We start from the raw sequence: 20393 nt of genomic DNA on the forward strand, positions 1-20393 counted from the left end.
CCTTCATGGCGTGGTGCTATGCACAGGGGAACACTTTACCTTTACCTTTTATAAAGATACTGAAAGTATAGAATTCACAATGAACATGTAGTTTAATGTACATTGGGAGTCATCTTTCTCAGTCCTCTTTACCAATAATTGGCAAAAAGTGCAAAAAAAACACTTTCTGAACTGAATACTGAGAAGGAATACTAATGACTGGCCTAATAGTTATACATAAAAAGAAAAAGAAGCAACAAATTGTACAAACTGTAAAATTTGAAACAGTTAAACTGGTTACTATCTACCCAGAATTGTGATTCTCTTTTTTAACTCCTGGTCACTTTTGAATTTTTGGAAGAAAGTTTGTCTATCACTCTTTATATCTATATGTTTGTATATAATTTTTAAACGTATTGTTCAATGGGATATTTTTCATTTTTTTCTGTTTGGTGAAGGCGACTTGAATTTAAATTTTAAAAAGCTTTAATTTTAATTTTAATAATTAAAGCTTTCTCACCGCTGTGTAGGGAGACTCCCAAGCCAGGGTCATCCCAATATAACGTCGTCGGCTTCTAATCAAGGGTTCGATACCCGGGGGAAGCACAAGTAGTTTAAATAGTAGGTCCACTCCCGATTAGCCTTCCTGTGCATGAAGTGGACATAAAACAACAACTCAAACAAACGAGTTCTCCCGAATCACAAGTGCATAACAGTGCAAGGAAAGTCATTTACTAAATTTTGCAAAAAAAGTTACAAGAAAACTTACCTCAAAATATTCTTGCAAAGCAGCAACTCGCAATAAAACATGTCCGCCGAGAATAAACTTCTGACCACAAGCCTCCAGGACAAACGGAAAGAGTGTGTGTTACAGTGCTGTATCCTGTTATAACAGACTACGTACAATACGCCGGAAGCTTTAACTGTTTAATCATCTACTGTTATCTAGTTTTCAATACGCCACAAAAGAAAGAGCTGAGGTTTTGTCGTGCTAAACATTTCATCGCGCGCTGATGTATTAGAACATCTAAAGGGTAAAACGTTTACACCATTTGAGCGACAAAAAAAATGACCATTCTTGCGGGTGTATTTAGATAGGGAGTTATTTTTCCACTTTTAAAGTAACGTAAGGTTGCCTTACAATGACAATTTGCAATGAAATTTCAAGTTGTTTCTAGGTTGCATGTTTATGGTGTGGACTGTATCCTCCCGTTTCCCATTAACGGAAAAATAAATTAAACTGTGTTTACTGTGTGTGTGTCTTGTGTCGAATAGAGTTGAAACCTACTGATGCACAGCTAGGTTGTCACTGGGGCAATAGTTTACACCTAATCATGTGGTTGGTAGTTTGTCAATTTTCACAAAATTTGTGTGTTCCTTGCAATCCTGCCGTGTGCTGTTTCGCCGCAGGAAATGACGTCACAGATACGAACAAATGTGTTGAGTTGCCAGCATCCAGGCGGCAAAACTGTCTTTTTTGAACGGCTGTAGCGTCGAATCAACGCACCAACGAGAAAAATGTTACGGAGAAAAGTTGTTTGTTATGATGTCCTCTGTACGAATCTGTGGTCCGTGGGCGCCATTAAAATGACACCCTGTATGTGTGTGTGTATGTATATTTTATATATATAAGGCAAATGACAATTCTTACGCATATTTGTATTTTTCGATTTCGGGCATCTTAACTACTATAAATGTTCCTCTGTTAGTACATTAAAATGCAAAAAGGATAAATGCTGTATTCAGAATTTTTTATTGAATAATTGAAAACGAAGACGGTGAAATTTTTACGGTAAGGTAAAAATAAGGTTTCATACATCTTATGCAAATATGCTGAATACAACATAATCAATACACCTAAGAAGTCCGGTAAATCCTCGTAAGGAAACCATTTAAAACGTCCTAAAAAAAATTAAACATTTCAGTCACCTGCCTCTCAATTCCCCAGAAAGACTTAAGCTGTTGCCACGGACTGCTGTGGAATATTAATTGAGTGCACTTACCACGTTCTTCAAGTCTTCACTTCCGAATTTGACATCTCTTGCCACTAGAATTCAATGTGCAAAGAGACTTTCCAAAAGAGGAACTTGCCTGCATATATGCGGGTTGTTCTCTATGGTTTGCTGTGAAGATACTTGGATGATTAATGATAATGTGGCAATAATGGCAATAATCAATGTCAGGGTTTTTATCTTAAAGGCGTGCGGTGATGGCTTTTCCATCCCTGTTTTTATTTATTCCAGAGCAATGACTAATCAAGTACTCCTATTGGTCTTTGTTTTTTTATGCTATTTCCCACCTTGTATGCAGATTTTGTTCTGCCAGTTGGGCGGTAGGATGAGTGGCTGGTCCTCAAAGCATTCTGAGCTTGGGGACAACGGAGGGTTAAACCAGAAGAAAGCCAGTTTCTCTATAAGAGCTCCAAGTTCCTGGAATATAAGTGAACGCGTACAGCTTTCTATATGTGCAGATACAGTATGTCTTCCTGGTAAATGCCATTGTGAAGTTTGGCTTGAAGTGATTACTGTGACAGTGAGAAATTCTTACCATGAGTATGTGTGCGTTTTGCTCTGTTTCCCTTCAATGGGGGAATTGTGTTTATCGACTAATCTAATTGTCCGTTCTGATTTCATGTTACATTAAAATGAACCGTTGTCCTGGTTTGTTTGGAGGTCAAATTCAATCATCGAACATGAAACGCTCCCACAAAATTCCAGCACACGAATCGATGTATATTCTGTACTCCTCTTTCTGGCCTCTGAAAAAGATCTCTTAGGTACATCTCATTCGCATGGTCTCTTGCATCAGGTGTGCCATCACTGACAGTTGTGGGTTTCAATGATCCCATAGAAAGTCAATGGTAGTGAATGCATAAAAGGTAAAGTTCTGCCTACACATTTCACCTGGGGGAGAATAACATAAAATATATGGAAGTAGCTAGGATTATGCGTGTACGTGAGGGTAGTGGTATCGCCTACCAAAGAGTCTTGGGTTCGATCCTCGGCGGAGGCACTATGAACGATGGTTCATATCAAATTTTTACTCTCTAGATCCAGTCCCGATTAGCCTATTTGAGCACCAAGAGGACTAAAAAAAAAACTTTGGCACACTTCTTGTTTGTCGCATTTTCTATAAATTGTACGCATCCACAGTATACCATTTATTTATCAAGTAGGTCGGCGAACGTCAAAGGCCTTGGAGTTAAGGAATTACAGAAAATCCAGACTGCTGGAAAGTGATCACTTCAACATTTTATTAGAGGGTCAACTTCCTTGAATTATTATTAAATATCTTCATTATAATAACCACTATTTTTAAATACTTCTGGCAATAAATTTATGTACATAAACGTCTTTACACTTACAAATCAAAATATTTCTTGAACAGGAAACTTTCTGAACTGTATTGTGAGACAATGACTTCATGAATCAGCAGTAATAATAACCGGAGGACAATAAAAAATCTTGGCTGCTACACCTTGTTTTGGCGCTTGCAGTTACAAACAAAAGTTAAAATTTCTAATATAAGGCAACGCATACAATCGTCTGTACATGCAATTAGAAAATACAATAGAAAATCAGGTAACACGTGAATAAATACTGGAAAGTACACATGTATAAGGAAGGGCTCTATATGATCACAAAGTAAGAATGACTTTCATAAACTTCACAGAAAAGATACAGTTTGTTACGTTTCAGTCAAATTTTGGAAAGGAAAAAAGTAAAACACGCTAATAAATCATTGCTCAAAACAGGCGTGAGTCACAAAAAGAATCGCTGAGATAGTGAAGAACTACATGCCATGCCATTGATTACACCGTACACTTCGTTCAATATCATCCCCAGCGCTCCTTGATCATATCAGAACCCTTTTCAGCGATCATCATTGTTGGTGCCATTGTATTTCCACGCACAATGAGAGGCATGATCGAAGCGTCAATCACCCGAAGTCCTTTCACCCCGTACACAGTCAGATCAGGAGCCACAACCGCACTGCGGTCTCTTGAAGGACCCATCTTGCACGTACCAGCCGGATGGAAAATTGTCCTCGTGTAATTCTGCATCAGGCAGCTCCAGTACTCGTCAGATCCATAATCAAACCACTTGCAATCTGGAAGTTTTGTAGTGTTCAACCAACCACCCACGGCCTTCACTGCTTGGGTGCGGGACAGCTTAACGGCAATGTTCGCCCCTGCAGATAATGTTTTCACGTCCTCATCTTCGGTAAAGAAGTTTGGAAATATGAGCGGTTTCTCAAAAGGATCGGATGACTTCAGCTGTATGTACCCTTTGCTTTTGGGGCGAAGAAGGATTACGAGAATATTAATGCTATTATAGAAGGCAAAGTTTGGTGTGACGAGTGGGTCGTTTACCGTTGCAGGTTCGAACACGTACTGAATATCTGGTACATCACCCTCCTGTTTGCGGGACCTTCTGGGGAAATATCTATCAAATGGTGTCCTTACGAAACCTATAACTTGTAACGTGCCCGTAGCGGAGATGGGTCCTGTTGAATTAACAAAGTACTCCGTGTAGAATTCACTCATTTCAAGGGCATCTCTAGGCATCGTTGATGACTGGTTCAAACTGATGACCAAGCCTTGGAAGTTAACATGCTCCTGAAGATTCTCGCCAACCTGAAGATCCGAAAGAACGGGTATGTTCAAATCTTTCAAGTGTCGTTCCGGTCCTATGCCAGACAATATTAAGAGCTGGGGTGAATTAATGGCCCCGGCACACACGATCACTTCTTTACGGGCAAAAACGTCGAAGGATTTCCCGTTCATAACGTACCGCACGCCTATAGCTCTCCTGGTGAGAGGGGTGAAGAGAACTTTGACTGCGAAGGCCTCGGTGAGTATGCGGAGGTTACGTCTTCCCCGTATTGGAGAGAGAAAAGACCTTGACGTGCTCATTCGCTGACCATCCTTGGAAGTAGTCTGAGTCCTCGTGTACCCTATCTGAGATTCCGCATTGATGTCTCGTTCGGTGTACCCCATCTCCTCGAAGCTTTGCAAAATGGCCTGAGCGTTGGCGTCTGCATACGGAAACCTCTCCACGTGCTGATATCCGCCAGTCGAGTGGTACATTGAATTAGAAGCTATGTCTTCGTCCCCGTTATCCTCAGACTTCAGAAAGTAAGGGAAAACATCTTCGTATCTCCAACCGTCGTTCCCAAGTTCTGCCCATTCGTCGTAATCCCTCATGCTCCCTCTGACGTACATCATCCCATTAATCGAACTGCACCCTCCTAGAACTTTTCCTCTTGGCCAGTAACATCTCCCACCTTTCCGAGACAGGCATGACGTGTTTTGAGGCTGGGTGTAGTACCCCCAGTCCATGGAAGTGTGCAGCAGTTGGGGCGTCAAGGATGGAATCTTGATCAATGGCAGATCATCGTCTCTCCCTGCTTCGAGTAAGAGAACATTCCAGCGAGCAACCTCCGACAGACGATTGGCGACCACCGATCCAGCGACTCCACCACCAACAACCACGAAGTCAAACTCTCTCTTCACCTGGCCACAAGTCATACTCGTCGAATTCAGCATGAGCAATATTAGTGGCCATGGAGCCCCAAATAGCATCTTAAGCACCGGTGTGAATAGTCTCTGCAAAATACGAATAAATAACCTTATTTTGTATGATTTATTACGGATAGTCATAACGAGCAGTAATTTTTTGTAACACCCTTTGCGCACGAATGCATATATACTAAACATTTTTAAATTCCTTCACCCAAGATGATGGGCAGTGTGTACACAATGTGCAAAACTGGTTCGTCTGTAAATAACGTAGGTAAGTATGCTAATTTCAATAAGAGCCCATAAATACAAGATGATTTGGAGAATTTGGTTACAGATTACTCATAGATTAGAGTTCACCACATGGAATACTGAAGGAAAACACTGTGATACAAACGTTCGGTATGAATCATACCAAAAAGTTTAAACAATGTAGTGAAAGGTTTCAAGTAAAACAAAGTTTGACTTTGTACTCCCGCTAAAGCTCAACGGGCTCCCCCCTCATTTTAAGTTAATTTACACTTTAAATAACATTCGCCAATACTAAGAGAATGGAAATGATCCACTTGAAAAGTGTATGCTACAATTATGAATGTGGTCAGATATAAGATGCTGTGTTTGTTGGTACGCGTATTGGTATTATAAGTATGTAATTAATAATTTCCTTTTTGTTCAACGAATGTGGTATAATACAGAGATCGAAGTGGAAGTTGTTAGGTAGAAAAAGTTGACTTTAGTGCGGTTGGAAAGCAAGAAAAAAATGGAAGAATATTTCACTTCCGGCGGAGAACGTGCCCTTTGGGGGCGGATACTAGATTAATTCCCGAACCTAAAACGCCCCAGACCCCAAGTTTTTAAGCCCTCGTTTGTCTGTAATGGCGTCTTCAAAATGGCGGTCATGACAAAGATTCTATTCCTGTTCATTGCATTTATTTATCATTCATGACATCCTATTTCCACCTAATTTGCAGTTTATAACTGTATTATGATAATAAGAAAGTCTAGAAATAACCCTTTCAGCTATGTGATCATATTTGAGATCAAACTTTATGTTTTGGAGGTTCCAGAACTCAACGGTGACATCAAGAGTAGTGTCAGACTAAGCAGACGAAATAATATTAGTCCATTTTTTTATAATCTGTATGTATACAGGGTGTTTCAAAAGTCTGACACCAAAGATGAAACTTCGTTATTAGTGCACTTGGCGAAAAATGTAAAGAGGGGAAAGTTGTTGGAAATATGAGGTTTTCAATATAATGTGCTTGAACTTTCAACGTAGCATGCACCGTTGAGGCTGTACTCTGGTACGAGCCTGAATGAGAACTGGCATTGCCTTGTTGCCACATGCTTTGTCCTTAAAGGGAGCATTTACGTTATCGCAACACCGTAATGTACTCGGTAAATTGAGAATGATGGCGCAAAATTAAAGGCAAAGTAAGAAGTGCAGGTATATGTGTATATGTGTGTGTTTGTGTTGTGTGTGTGTGTGTACAGAAACACAGACACACACGCACACAACTACAAAACCTGTAATTGGCTAATGTTTTCTGTAATATAGGTTATTCATTACGGTATAGTGATATGAACAAAGGATAAAATTTCGAAACGAAAGGGGTCTTAATTTTTTCCCTTCTAATTATTTGCGCTCAGACAACATCTTCTGTTGGCACATGCCGGAAATGCCAACAATAATGACGATTGTGTTTGTTTTCTGCACTTTACAAATGTTTCATTGTAAAGAACACTTATGAAATGCACTCACCTTCAGTTTTCCCATATTTCTATTCTGCTATTACACGTAAAGTGACTGGTGTTCTCCTACAGCTTGTGTGAAGTGTTACACAAAGTTGTTGTACCTCGTATATAGCTATTGTTCTATGCACTTTGTACAAACACATTATCCTTATTTGTTTGTTTCTAAATAAATCAACTGATCAGATATGACCAACAGTCAACGTGTTATGTTTACGTGTTTACCTTCGTTAAGGCCTTTATCATGTGTTTGTATACTCTTGTTTTCCTTTAAAAATATATGTCGACTAATTAGCTAATGTCCAGGTGGGCGTAGCTCTCACTGTGATTGTTGCCTGCATGAGTTCATATATTATGTAAGTCTTCATTGGGGAAAGTGTTTCTTGAAGTTTCCAGCTTCAGTATTCAGCCATGAAACTATTTCTACAACAGGAGGAAGAACAAAATGATAAGCCTATACGTCACACAGGAATCGAACGTAAGTCCACTGGCTTTGTAGCGTGAAACGGTAACCTCTCAGCCACTGAGGTCGTGCATCGTAGTTGAAGTGGGTACAATTAGTAGAATTTGATACACAGTGCACATAGAATTCAAGCGCGTTAAACATCAGTGCCAACAGTTTGTTATTGTGTCGTCGCCTTGTACTCAAAGGGTCCCGGGTTCGACACCCGGTGGAGGCACATTGCACAGTGGTTCGGATCCCACTTTAAAATGTAGGCCTAGTACCGATTAGCCTACCTGTGCATAAAGTAGACTTAAAACAACATTTCAAATTCAAATGAATTCCATTGTGCAAAAACAAGCCAACAACTTAGCCAGCAAACAAATTTGTCAACGAAAACAATACTAATTGGAATTTGCTTTCTATCACAGAATCTAAATTTCTAATGTGCACAGAGAACCTAAAATGTGTGAATGGACACACATGTGTCACACATTAAAGTGCATCAAGTGCTAAAGATGCAGTTTTCAATGCATTAAAATGCACCAGAAGGGTACTTTTATCAGCTGCTGATCTGTTTCATTATCAGTTGAGAAGATCAGACACTATCAATTCAAAGGAACTGAATTTACACGTTCGGATGTGTCAATTGATGAATCAAAAATGCATCAATCTTGATATGATGCAGTTTGAATTCTGTGTGTGGTTTCATACATACATTTTGTGGTATTGAACCTGGAAACCTTGATTGTAAAAACACATCTCTTCATGCCCATAACGAGTGAGCATGATTTTCATGCTAGGATGTGCCTTACACATTAATAATTTGCAATCAAACATTAGATTCCTTTATTTATTATCCACATCTGGTATTGAAATTTATTATTTTCAAGTATACCCCTACTCTAACAAAGCAAGTATTCTTAATTTTATATTGTCACTGTTTAAACCAACTCGAGGTGCAGTTACATAATTTGTGGTAATATTTTTGTCAACTAAAGCAAATGTAATGTAAGACCGAACAAAATTCCGTATACATGAATGAAATTGCCCCAATTGAGTGTGTGATTATGCCCTTTCACTAATTACGAAATCTATCATGAATCCTTCTCATTATGGTTTGCAATACAATGCGACAAACTGTTGTAGCAGAATTTGTTTATGAAAACTCTCTCCGCAAACATTTGACTAGAGCTTTTATGCTGAGATAAGTTAACATACAGTGTAAAGTGAAATACGATTTACCAAATATTATTAAAGAGTTAAAGATAAGTTAATACTGAAATAATTCTTCTCAGAATTGTACTCACATCAATGCAACAACAATTCATAATAATAATTCTTGTTTCCCTTATAACTTACCTTTTTAACGTTCTTTGGATCAAGGAATAAACCATAATTACTACAAATATTAGGACATGCGTGTATACCAAATCTATGTCGATATTTTGGTAGGCTTATTAATATAATAATTCGATTTCTATCGTACTCGGTTTATAGGACTATTTAGTACTGATTGCACATGAAAATAATGATTTTAATTACGATACTCCACAAATAAGAAATAAAATCTTCAACAACAACAAATTTATTGGGCTTAAAACTTTACGTTTGGCGGTTTATGCCCAGTATACATAAGAAATAAAATCTTGTGTGATATTCCCAAGGTTAAACAAAAAGGTGTGCCCATGCCAGATATGCATAATATTTATATTCCTTTATTTAACACGAAAAATGTTGATAGTTATTTATATGTTCGTATTATTGCTTATACGTTGTATTAAATTGTGTAGTTCAATGTTCAAAAGTCAGGTCTTAAACATCTTACTTTCTAACTACAGTAGAGGATATTCACTTCTTCAAGTTATGTTTCGGTTTACAAGAATTATTATCTTGATTATATACATCACGTGAATGAAATATAATGTACATCAATAGATTTTTGCGACTTTGTTCACTTTTAATAACTTATTTAACAAATACTTTGTTGATAATTGTACTCAGTAATGGATATTTGCCCTTTGTCGATTATTTCTGTCAAAAACAGGAAGATCTTCATGATTATTGCGATGTAGTTAGCGAACTACATAAAAATGTGTACTTGTGTCACCATCATTTAAGGTATTTGGAAATGAAGAACGAAAATCTGTAGACAAGTTGCTAAAGTAACACTTTACTAGTGCATAAGGAATAACGATTAGTTTCGTATACTTGCACAATCAGTCATTGTGATTTCATGTAACCTATTGCTTTGTTTAAATTTATGCTCTGTGTAAAAGTAGGAGAACGAGATTTTATCTCAACCTGTTCTAAATATCACAAGTACAAGGAAAAATATAATTATCACTTATATGTCAGCGAATTTTACATGGTACGATTTCAATACATGTCCAGCAGTTACAAGTAATAATTTGTTGTTGTTAAGGATGAATGAAAGACACGCTGATATCCCTGCACTTCTTAATTAAAGTAAGTTGCTTGCATTAATATTCTCATTTTCCGTGTGATCACAAATCCCTTTTCATGGGCTTGAATTACCGTTAGATCATTTACGGTTAGTGTTCTTAACATCCACGTATTTCGAATAGGTTAGGCCAGTATGTTTGTTGCACTAATTAGTATGTTTACGCTTTCTCTCTTTGCTTGATGTAAAATTTTTAATACGAAAAGTGAAAACTGAATAAAAATAAATTGAAACCTACAACCAAACCAGTCAAGCTTGTGCAGCCAAATATTTACCGGATTTGTAGAACATTAAAAATTTATTCAAATTAGAAATTACACATGGGAATTGATTTTCCAAAGTTGGAAAGTTTATTTAATACGAAATTCCAATTTTACAAGTTCTTTCCTCAACCTTCTGTATGTTAACTTTTACAAAATTATATTGCATGCATAACTTGAATCGTAATTGTTTATTCCACAGCAATTCAATAGCAATTATATATTAACGATGATAATAATTATTATGAACTTAGAGTAAGTTTCAATTGTAGAATAAAATATTATCTCTATCGCCATTTATCCATTGGTCATTTGGAAAATAAATATACATTATGCAAAATGGTAAAGATTGGATTTTACTTTTATCAATATTATTTACGTATTTTCTATAGCCACATAACATTTGAAATGTTCTTGATGTGCTAGCAACGTTCTGAGCGAATAAGAAAGGACGATTCAGTCAGAAAAATAAATATTATACTCTTATAATACACTTCGTTAAATGCTGTATATAGACTGTACTTGACTAATCCTGTGACGTCACGGAAGCTGGTGTGAGGCCCGTATATAAATATCTCAGAGGTCCCGCTCCACCGGGGATGAAACCCGGAACCTCTCGATTACAAGGTGAAGCGTTACCACTACGCCATCAGGAGGAACAACCTTTTAACATGCTGGAACATATCTTTAGCCGATGTTAAGTAAAAACAATAACTTTGGTGATGATTTCCATGTTGTCATGTCCTATGTGGTGATATTCGCATGTACATAAGAATTCTATCTGTTGCAATGTTTCGGCAGCATTTACTTCGTCTATGATAGTAACATTGTCTTGTAATTATTTACAATTTTCCTTTGTAAAAAGTTGCTTCTTATTTGAGTATGTCATGAGACTTAAACAATGCTGCAGTACACAATAAAAATAATTCGATACCCAATCCGAGATCAGGGTCCGTGACACAGTGTCTACCACACTAATCTGTGAAAAGGTGTGTGTTTCGTTCTTGTCGTGATTTCATTTATTGCAGCAATGCATTTTCTACTAGTCTTGATTTGTATACAAACGTGGGATATTGCATTGAAAATACAAAACAAACCAAATTATTGAACATTCCAACGTACGTAAACATTGATATCATTGCAACATGAATTACCAGTGGAAGGTTAATGGACTAATTTCCAAGGGAAGTTATTAATAAGTAATTAACATATTCATGCAATGCTCTTAATTCAGAACGTAAGCACGAACGTCCTTCAATGTGCGTAAATATATTTATCAACCTTTATTTCTTCCTTTGCATCAAATAAAATGTAAGTTGATTTTGAAAAGTTCGGATTTCCCATTGAGATAAAGAAGACAGTCAACTGTTACTAAATTCATACAAAATTATTCCTTGAAATCTACCTTGGACCATGCACAGCATCAGCTTTACTCACATTTAAGTAACACTATAACAAAGATTTTGTACCAATAACTTTCTTTGCCAGCATACTATAAATTTACCTTTCAGAACAAGTATAAGATATCCGATATCTTTGGGTTTTATGATTTTAAAAAATACTCAATAACAAAACAATCAGTAAGCACGGAGTATATTTAGTCTTCTCTAGAAAAAAACTACAATGCCATAAAGTGTACATATCCCACTCAAATGCACATACAGAGGAGAAACAATTTTGAGACACAAGAATCGAAAAGTACATTATTAACAGTGAATAAAAGTGCATTACGTTACAAGAGTAGGACTCTTCGACATACTTTATTCTAGTTAAGCATGAGGCAGAGCCAACGTACTGTATTAACATTGAATAGAAGTGTAGTGGCACTTAAAAAATGTCATCAAAATATCAACTGCATATACATAGAACACATCTTGGACAAACAATTATATATCTACAGTAATAACACATACCTTACTGGTACTATTCAATCCATTTTCCCTTTATCAAATCAGAACCCTTTTCTGCAATCATCATCGTCGGCGCCATTGTGCTTCCACGAGGAATAACTGGCATGATTGAAGCATCGATAACTCGAAGTCCTGTCATACCGTGAACAGTCAAGTCTGGGGCTACCACCGCAGTGGGATCACTTTCGGGACCCATCTTGCAGGTACCAACAGGATGGAACAATAGGTAAGTGTAACGGTACATGGCACAGCGCCAGTACGGGTCCGTTCCGTACTTATGTTGCTCGCAACCTTTAAGCTTCGTAGTGTTCAACCAACCACCAACAGCTTGTATTGCCTCGCTGTGAGCCAAATGTATGGCAATCCTCGTCCCTTCCAACAAGGTCTGGACATCTTCCTCCGCAGTGAAAAAGTTGGGATATATCAGAGGTTTATCAAACGGATCAGTTGACTTCAACCGTACGACTCCTCTACTCTTTGGATGAAGAAGAGTTGGGCAAAATACTATGCTGTCATAGTAGGCATATCTAGGTACGTACGGAGGATTGTTCAGTGTCGCTGGTTCGAAATAGACTTGAATGTCCGGCACATTTGACGGTGATGTAGAAGAGGCTGTTTTCATGTAATTGACAACTTGCTCCGTACCTGTCCCTGACAATGGGCCTGTCGAGTTAACGAAATATTCCAAGTAATCGTTGCTCATTTCAAGTATGCTTCTAGGGATGGTCGAAGTTTGCTTCAAATTTACAATAACGCCTTGGAAGCTTACATGTTCCTGCAGATTGTCGCCTACACGGAGATCAGAGACTATAGGAATTTGTAAACCTTCCAAATGCTTCTTCGGTCCTATCCCGGACAGCATTAGGAGCTGGGGAGAATTGACCGTGCCGGCGCACAAGATGACTTCCTTACTAACACGAACCTCGAAGATCTTTCCATTCCTGGTGTAACGTACCCCAACGGCGCTTTTGCTGCGTGGGTCTATGAGAATTTTAACCACGGTGGCCTCTGTAAGTATTCGCAGATTCTCCTTCCCTCGTATCGGCGCAAGGAAAGACTTGGACGCACTTCCGGCGATACCATCCTCCGACGTAGTCTGCACCCTCATGTAACCGAGTTGAGATTCAGCATTTACGTCCACTTCCCTGTGACCCAGCTCCTGCAAGCTCTGCATGACTGCTTCCACGTTAGCGTCTGCATGCGGCAATCTTTCCACCCTCTGTGGTCCTCCAATCGCATGGTAGCGCGTGTTCGCTCTGATGTCTTCATCGCCGTTGTCCTCCGACTTGAGGAAGTAAGGGAGGACCTCCTTGTAGCTCCAACCCTCGTTGCCGAGCTGTGCCCATCCGTCGTAATCCCTCCTGTTTCCTCTGACGAACACCATTCCACCGATGGAGCTGCTTCCTCCGAGCACCTTACCAGCTGGCCATTGGCACCTACCACCTTTCATGCCTACGCAAGACGTGTTTTGAGGTTCGGTGGTGAACTGCCAGTCCAAATATGTCCCTTGCATAAGGCTCCACGTGGAGGTGATGGATATCACCGGTAGATCATCCTCCACTCCGGCTTCAAGCACCAGGACATTCCAGGAAGAAATCTCAGTGAGGCGGTTGGCAACTATGGATCCAGCCGTACCAGCACCAATAACCACGAAGTCAAATTCATCTGCGTCCATGCAAGTAATTTCTGTACACATGGCAACTAGTATTACCAACGGCCACATGTAAAGACTTGTTAAAGAGTTTCTGGTGATCATTCTGCACACAAGTGCGGTTTCTATCTGAAAAAATACAAATAAACATATTGAGAGTTTCCCTGAAGAATTACATTCGCACTATTTTTACGGTAACAGAAAAGTACTGATAAAAAGCAGCCTTAACCAGAATGAAGAAATAGAATGGAACCCCGATTTTACATTCCCGGATTTTACATTTTCCCACATTATACACTCAATCGTAATAGTCCCAATATAACAGAATGTTGTAAACTTTTCCTCAATTTTACATTTTCCCAGATTTGAAGATCTTTCAGCTTGGTCTTCTGACAAACGTAAAATCGAAATTCTATTGCATTCAGCAAGTACTCAGTAGATTATGCCCCTCATCACAATTGAAACGCTTTAATAAATTATACGTATGCATGCATGTTTCTATGCAATGTTGTATTTGAAAATTCTAATGGGGGATTCCTGTAACTACTCAAGAAGAATCAAGGTATTACATAATTTATATATGCAGTAATTTTCTCCCTACGAGAAAAATGTAGAAACCAGAAGGGAGAAATTCCCTCCCATCCCCCTTTGAAATACCAACAGATTTGTGTGTGTGGGAGAGAGAGTGGGGAGTGGTTCGAGTCATTTTGAGACAGTGTGCAATACGCAAAGGTAAATACATTATCTTGTACTTTGCACCGTACTATGACGGCACATTAAAATATGTAGGTAATCAAGGGTTCCCGGGTTCGATGATCCGTGGAGGCACATTGCACAGTGGTTCGGATCACACTCTAAACTGTGGGTTCAGTTCCGATTAGTCTAACTGAGTATAAAGAGGACTTAAAACAGCATTTTAATTCAAAATATGTAGTCAGGGCTACAAACATTCTGAATCCGACCTTAGTGAAGGTGATGTGATCGACACATCGCTTCGTCAGCCGAAATGTCTTACGTGAATAATTATACGTAGATTATCAAACAATATGCCTGGATAAAAATGTATTAAGTGTGCAGAACAATAAGCATATATCATCAAGTTCACCATATTCACCATTAGGTCATAGACTGTTACACTCCTAGATACACCGAATGTTCTATTTATTTCTATTGTTTGAAAGAAATGAAATCTTACAGAAATTGTACTGAAATGTAGTCCTACAAGGTAAACTTTTTACTTATCGAATAAAACAATGCTTGGCGTTATAAAATATTTCAACACACAGTATAATATGGCATGATATCCAAAAAAAATCAGTGAAGAAAATGTATTTCTAACGAATGAACGAGAAAAAAATACAAGATTTTAAAAAAAAATAGGAAATTGTAACTGATTGCACTTACCAGTGTTTCCGTGTGTTGTCCTTTCCTCTTCAGCTTGTGTTTCCAGGATAGAATGATGGTCATATTGAAGGTGCGTGAATTTATATGTAAGCATAGAGCATTGAAATTACTGATACGATGGCTTTCAAATTTCCTGTCAGCATTGTCATCGATTTATGATATACACACGACTTCCGTTGACAATAAAGTCAATGCTGACCAATTTTAATGTTAACTTCCGACCGTTAATCTGATAGGTAAAGGAAGTATAATAGTTGACGGAATGCTAGCGACAATGGGTCTTCATTAGTGTGGAATCTTAATTGGACGCAATAGATTCTCCAATTCCTCCTATAAAGTTCTGTGGTAGAATCGTGATTAGTGGGACCGTTAATTTTCATAACATTTCCAAGAGTTTTGAAGAATTCCCTTGCTTCTATGCCTTGTTACGTGCCTTGTTAGTCGGCCGAACCCAATCATTAATATGGCATGAACTAGTTAGCAGAAGTGACAACAGGTGGCAGCGCGATAGAAATGTGAAAAGAAAGTTGATTAACGAAATCGGAGGAGACAAAATATGATTGTATTGATTAAAACAAACGAAAGATAAATGAGTACGGATTAAAATATGATATACAAAAGATAGGAAACATAAATTACATAGATAGAACGTATAGCAAAGTAAGGAAGTCGGGATATCATTTCAAAACCGTGTGTCTCGATCTTCGATCGAATTTGTTTCTTCGGTTACCTCTGACGAGGAGTACTCGTATATCGCTAGATTTTGGTTGATTTGTCCTTGGTGGCGCTATAGCTATCTTTAGCCGCCCCAAAGCACTACGGTTGCGCTAGCTATTTTAGACGCACTGAACCACAGGTGGCGCTTTTCTTTACCGATCCTGGGTTTTCACTTTTCGGTTTGATATAGGAGGTGGCGCTATATCCACATTTGTCGCCCCTGAATATATTTGAGTTTTTGTTCAGGTCTCTACGCCTAAGAAAAGGGCATAAGAAGAAATAAGAAGTAGATGATCCATTCTTCAGAATAGATAGAAGAAATAAGAAGTAGATGATCCATTCTTCAGAGTAAATAGAAGAAATAGATGATTGCTGTAAATAGAAGAAATAAGAAGTTGATGATCCATTCTTCAGAATAGATAGAAGAAATAAGAAGTAGATGATCCATTCTTCAGATTAAATAGAAGAAATAGATGATTGCTGTCAATAGAAGAAATAAGAAGTTGATGGTCCATTCTTCAGAATAGATAGAAGAAATAGACGATCCATTCTTCCGAAGAGCTAGAAGAAATAGATGATTGCTGTAAATAGAAGAAATAAGAAGCAGACGATCCATGCTTCCGAAGAGATAGAAGAAGTCAAACTAAGATTTATATAGAAGAAAGAAGAAGAAGGACACCAGGTTCATAGAAGAAGAAAGAAGAAGCCAATTTTTCTTCCATCTAAGAAGAATCTAACCTCTGTATATAATATAATTCTCACATATAATCTCTGTAAACTGTGAACATTTTCAGAATATAGATCCTCATTTCTTATATCCCTTGGCATACATCTGCTTTTTGATTTACATTCTCAAAGAAAGAACCTATTACCCTGAAGATATTGTAGCCGTGGTATATTAATTTAAGTAGTGCACCTAAGGATGTAGCAGCCTTATACAGTATCCGGGGAGCGGACTAAAACCAATGTTATTTTGTATTATGTTTGCGAATCGTCCAAAGAAAGATTCAAAAATGCACTTTATATTGTCTATATACAATAACTTTTAGCATATATTTTACATATTTTATTTTCACAAACAATTTCTACATTTTCCAACATACATTCGATATTCACGCTGTCATTACATTTTTCTTCTTTGAATAATATAACAAAGGTTTCCGGTTCATTTTATTTATTTATTTAACTAGATTCCAAATACTTAGCCATTTTACACAGATATGTAGCATTTAATTGAAAATTGAGCTTACAATTTTTTTAAAAAATATATAATGTGGAAGGAAACTTTTTAATAAACTTTGACTATCATTGTTTTCCTATAAAAACGTTTCTTCCATAACTTTAGCTCACAGGTTGATTTATCTGATATTTGCAAGAATTTTACTCAAACTTAAGTTGATTCCCTATATTTGTCCAGGTCTGAATAAACAACGAGGCAACGAGTAGGCCTAGCGCTAAATGGTATAGGTATATTTTACTACCTGCAGCGAAAATTAAAAAAAGCATCTCTATCCACTAAATAGTATTAATCCGATAATTTCCTTACCTGCTTTCTTTTTACTATTCAATACCCGACTCTGGTTTCAAAAAAGCAGAAATGGGACTCGAATCGCTGACCATACGTCGCCCAATGAATATGATTTATTTTAATTAAATACAAATCATTTACACGGAAAGTTATTGAAGGTTTAAGAAACTAGAAAATCAGTTCTTTTTTAAAAACAATGATGATTTATGAAGTTTCTGCGAGATCCGAAACATTGCTTTCCTACTTTCAAATACGATGCAATATATCGTAATAAATTTCACAATGTTTGATCTTTGTTGATTTCCTAGAGATCAGTCTACATAGATTGGTAAAAAATGAAAAGCTGTATCGACTTAAAAACTATCTGCGAACACCTTAATATATTGCAACGACAGCGATATAAATAGAAACACACATATATATAAAGGATATTACACTCTCCATTTGAGCTTAATCATGTCAGAGCCCTTCTCAGCGATCATCATCACTGGCGCCATTGTATTTCCTCGCGGAATCACGGGCATGATTGAAGCATCAATCACTCGCAGACCTCTCACCCCGTACACGGTCAAATCAGGAGCTACAACCGCACTGCGATCGCTTGGAGGACCCATCTTGCACGTACCGACCTGATGACGAATGTCCCCTGTGTAATGATACATTGCACAACGCCAGTATTCGTCTGTTCCAAAATCAAACCCCTCGCAACCTTCCTTCCTAGTAGTATTCAACTGGGCACCAATACTTCGCAATGCTTCCGTCCGAGCCAACTTCATGCCGATTTCTGTCCCTTCCAAAAGTGTTTGCACGTCGTCTTCCACATTGAAGTAGTTTGAATATATCAAGGGTTTATCGGAAGGATCAGCAGACTTCAAGCGTATAAACCCTATACTCTTCGGGTGCATGAGTGTTGGAAGAATGTAAAAATTGTCGTAGTATGCTAAGTTTGAATCAGAAACTTTGTTGTCAGAGGGAGGGTGGAAATAAAACGCAATGTCTGGAATGTCATCAGGCTGCGAGGTGGAATCTATCAGATTTGATTGAACAGGCCTTGTTTTCACAAGACTAAACACTTGTGTGGAACTTGAGGCGGAAAAGGGTCCTGTTGAATTAACAAAATATTCCAAATAATCGTCGCTCATTTCAAGCGAATTTCTAGGAATAGTGGACGTTTGCTTCAAACTCAATGACAAGCCAAAGAATGTTACGTGATTCTGCAGATTCATACCCACTTCCAAATTGGACACAACGGGGATTTTCATACGTTGCAGGTGTTTACTAGGTCCTATACCTGATAACATTAAAAGATGTGGGGAATTTATAGTACCTGCGCACACGATCACTTCCTTACGAGCGAAAGTCCTCATACTTACGCCGTTTCTAGCATAAACAACGCCGACGGTTGCTCCTCCATTTGTGAGAACTTTGACCACGGTGGCCTCGGTGAGTATGTGGAGATTTCTTCTTCCGCGTACTGGTGCAAGGAAGGATTTCGACATGCTCCTGCGTTGACCGTCCTTGGAAGTTGTCTGCGCCCTCATGTAGCCTAGCTGCGATTTGCCATTGAGGTCTCGCTCCGTGTACCCCAGTTCCTTCAACCCCTGCATGATGGCTTTCACATTGTCGTCTGCATACGGAAACCTCTCCACTCTTTGGTACCCTCCCGTCGAGTGGTACCGCGTATCCGATGCTATGTCTGCGTCACCGTTATCCTCCGACTTCAGGAAGTAAGGCAGAACTTCTTCGTAACTCCAACCAGGATTTCCCAGTTCTCTCCAGTGGTCGTAGTCCTTTTTGTTTCCCCTGACGTACAGCATATTGTTGTGCGAGCTGCTTCCTCCGAGCACCTTACCAGCTGCCCATTGGCACCTACCACCTTTCATGCCGACGCAAGACGTGTTTTGAGGTTCGGAGGTGAACTGCCAGTCCAAATATGTCTCCTGCATAACGCTCCACGTGGATGGAATGGATATTACTGGTAGATCATCCTCTACTCCTGCTTCAAGTAATAGGACGTTCCACGAAGATATTTCACTGAGTCGACTGGCGACGATGGATCCAGCAGTACCGCCACCAACAATAACGAAGTCAAATATTTGTGACCGTTCACAGTTGGTATTCGTGGGTATAAAAACCATCATAGCCAACTCCAACACTCCAAATCTTGTAAAGGAGCATCTGAGGATCATGATGAAAATGTATGCTGTCTGAAAAATAGGAATAAAACTTACTGTAAACTCTGCCTCAGAAAAGTACGTGTTGAGAAAGTATTAATCAAGTGGTCAACTTTTATGTTGGCAGAGCATAGTGCCAAAATCACATCTGATATTTTGGGGTCCAGTGTATCAACTTCTCTTCTTCAATTCCCGGAACACTTTTACCCCACACATAGATTTCTTCGGAAGATGGTACCAGAAGGTTTTAGAGCTCCGAAATATATAATTACGGAACTATGAAGGTTTAAATGTATTCCAAAACTGTACGATTTGGGCACAACGGTAATGTAAACATCTATTTTTATGACAGTGTTCGTATTATTTTACTCATTGCCACATAATTTTGACTGAAATCACTAACATGGTACTGTAATATATGCGATCTAAATTCCAACGAAATTACACATACAAACACACACCTACACAACACTACATATACATACATATGTATAGACGCACACATATGAATGACATGAATGGGTGTAAAGTTAGTTGATATCAGGGTAGATAAAAATCATGATTTATATATTTTTTTAAATTGTTGATTTT

The 20393-nt window shown here is 38.3% G+C and overlaps 1 protein-coding gene and 1 pseudogene across 3 annotated transcripts in view; both read right to left on the bottom strand.

The window, feature by feature from the left end:
* Window positions 1–3290: 3290 nt before the first annotated feature.
* Window positions 3291–20393, bottom strand: part of LOC145992796 (glucose dehydrogenase [FAD, quinone]-like) — an 82628-nt gene continuing 65525 nt past the window's right edge. The window contains exons 1-2 of one of the 2 annotated variants that reach the window (XM_083129188.1): window positions 9057–9251; window positions 3291–5587 (exon numbers count right to left, since the gene is read on the bottom strand). In XM_083129188.1, coding sequence (XP_082985314.1) covers window positions 3815–5563 — 1749 coding nt within the window. In that variant the 5' untranslated portion in view covers window positions 5564–5587; window positions 9057–9251 and the 3' untranslated portion in view covers window positions 3291–3814. Of the gene's footprint in view, window positions 5588–9056; window positions 9252–20393 lie in introns of those variants that run through there. The other variant, XM_083129187.1, reaches the window with a different exon arrangement.
* On the bottom strand, window positions 12245–15423 carry LOC145992842 (glucose dehydrogenase [FAD, quinone] pseudogene; annotated as a pseudogene). The gene is made up of 2 exons (XR_014442221.1): window positions 15384–15423; window positions 12245–14108 (listed from the first exon to the last, which is right to left on the bottom strand). The product of XR_014442221.1 is annotated as a glucose dehydrogenase [FAD, quinone] pseudogene (transcript).

This window comes from Lepisma saccharinum, chromosome 9, assembly GCF_977018435.1.
Source record: "Lepisma saccharinum chromosome 9, izLepSacc3.1, whole genome shotgun sequence".
NCBI classification, from domain to species: domain Eukaryota; kingdom Metazoa; phylum Arthropoda; class Insecta; order Zygentoma; family Lepismatidae; genus Lepisma; species Lepisma saccharinum.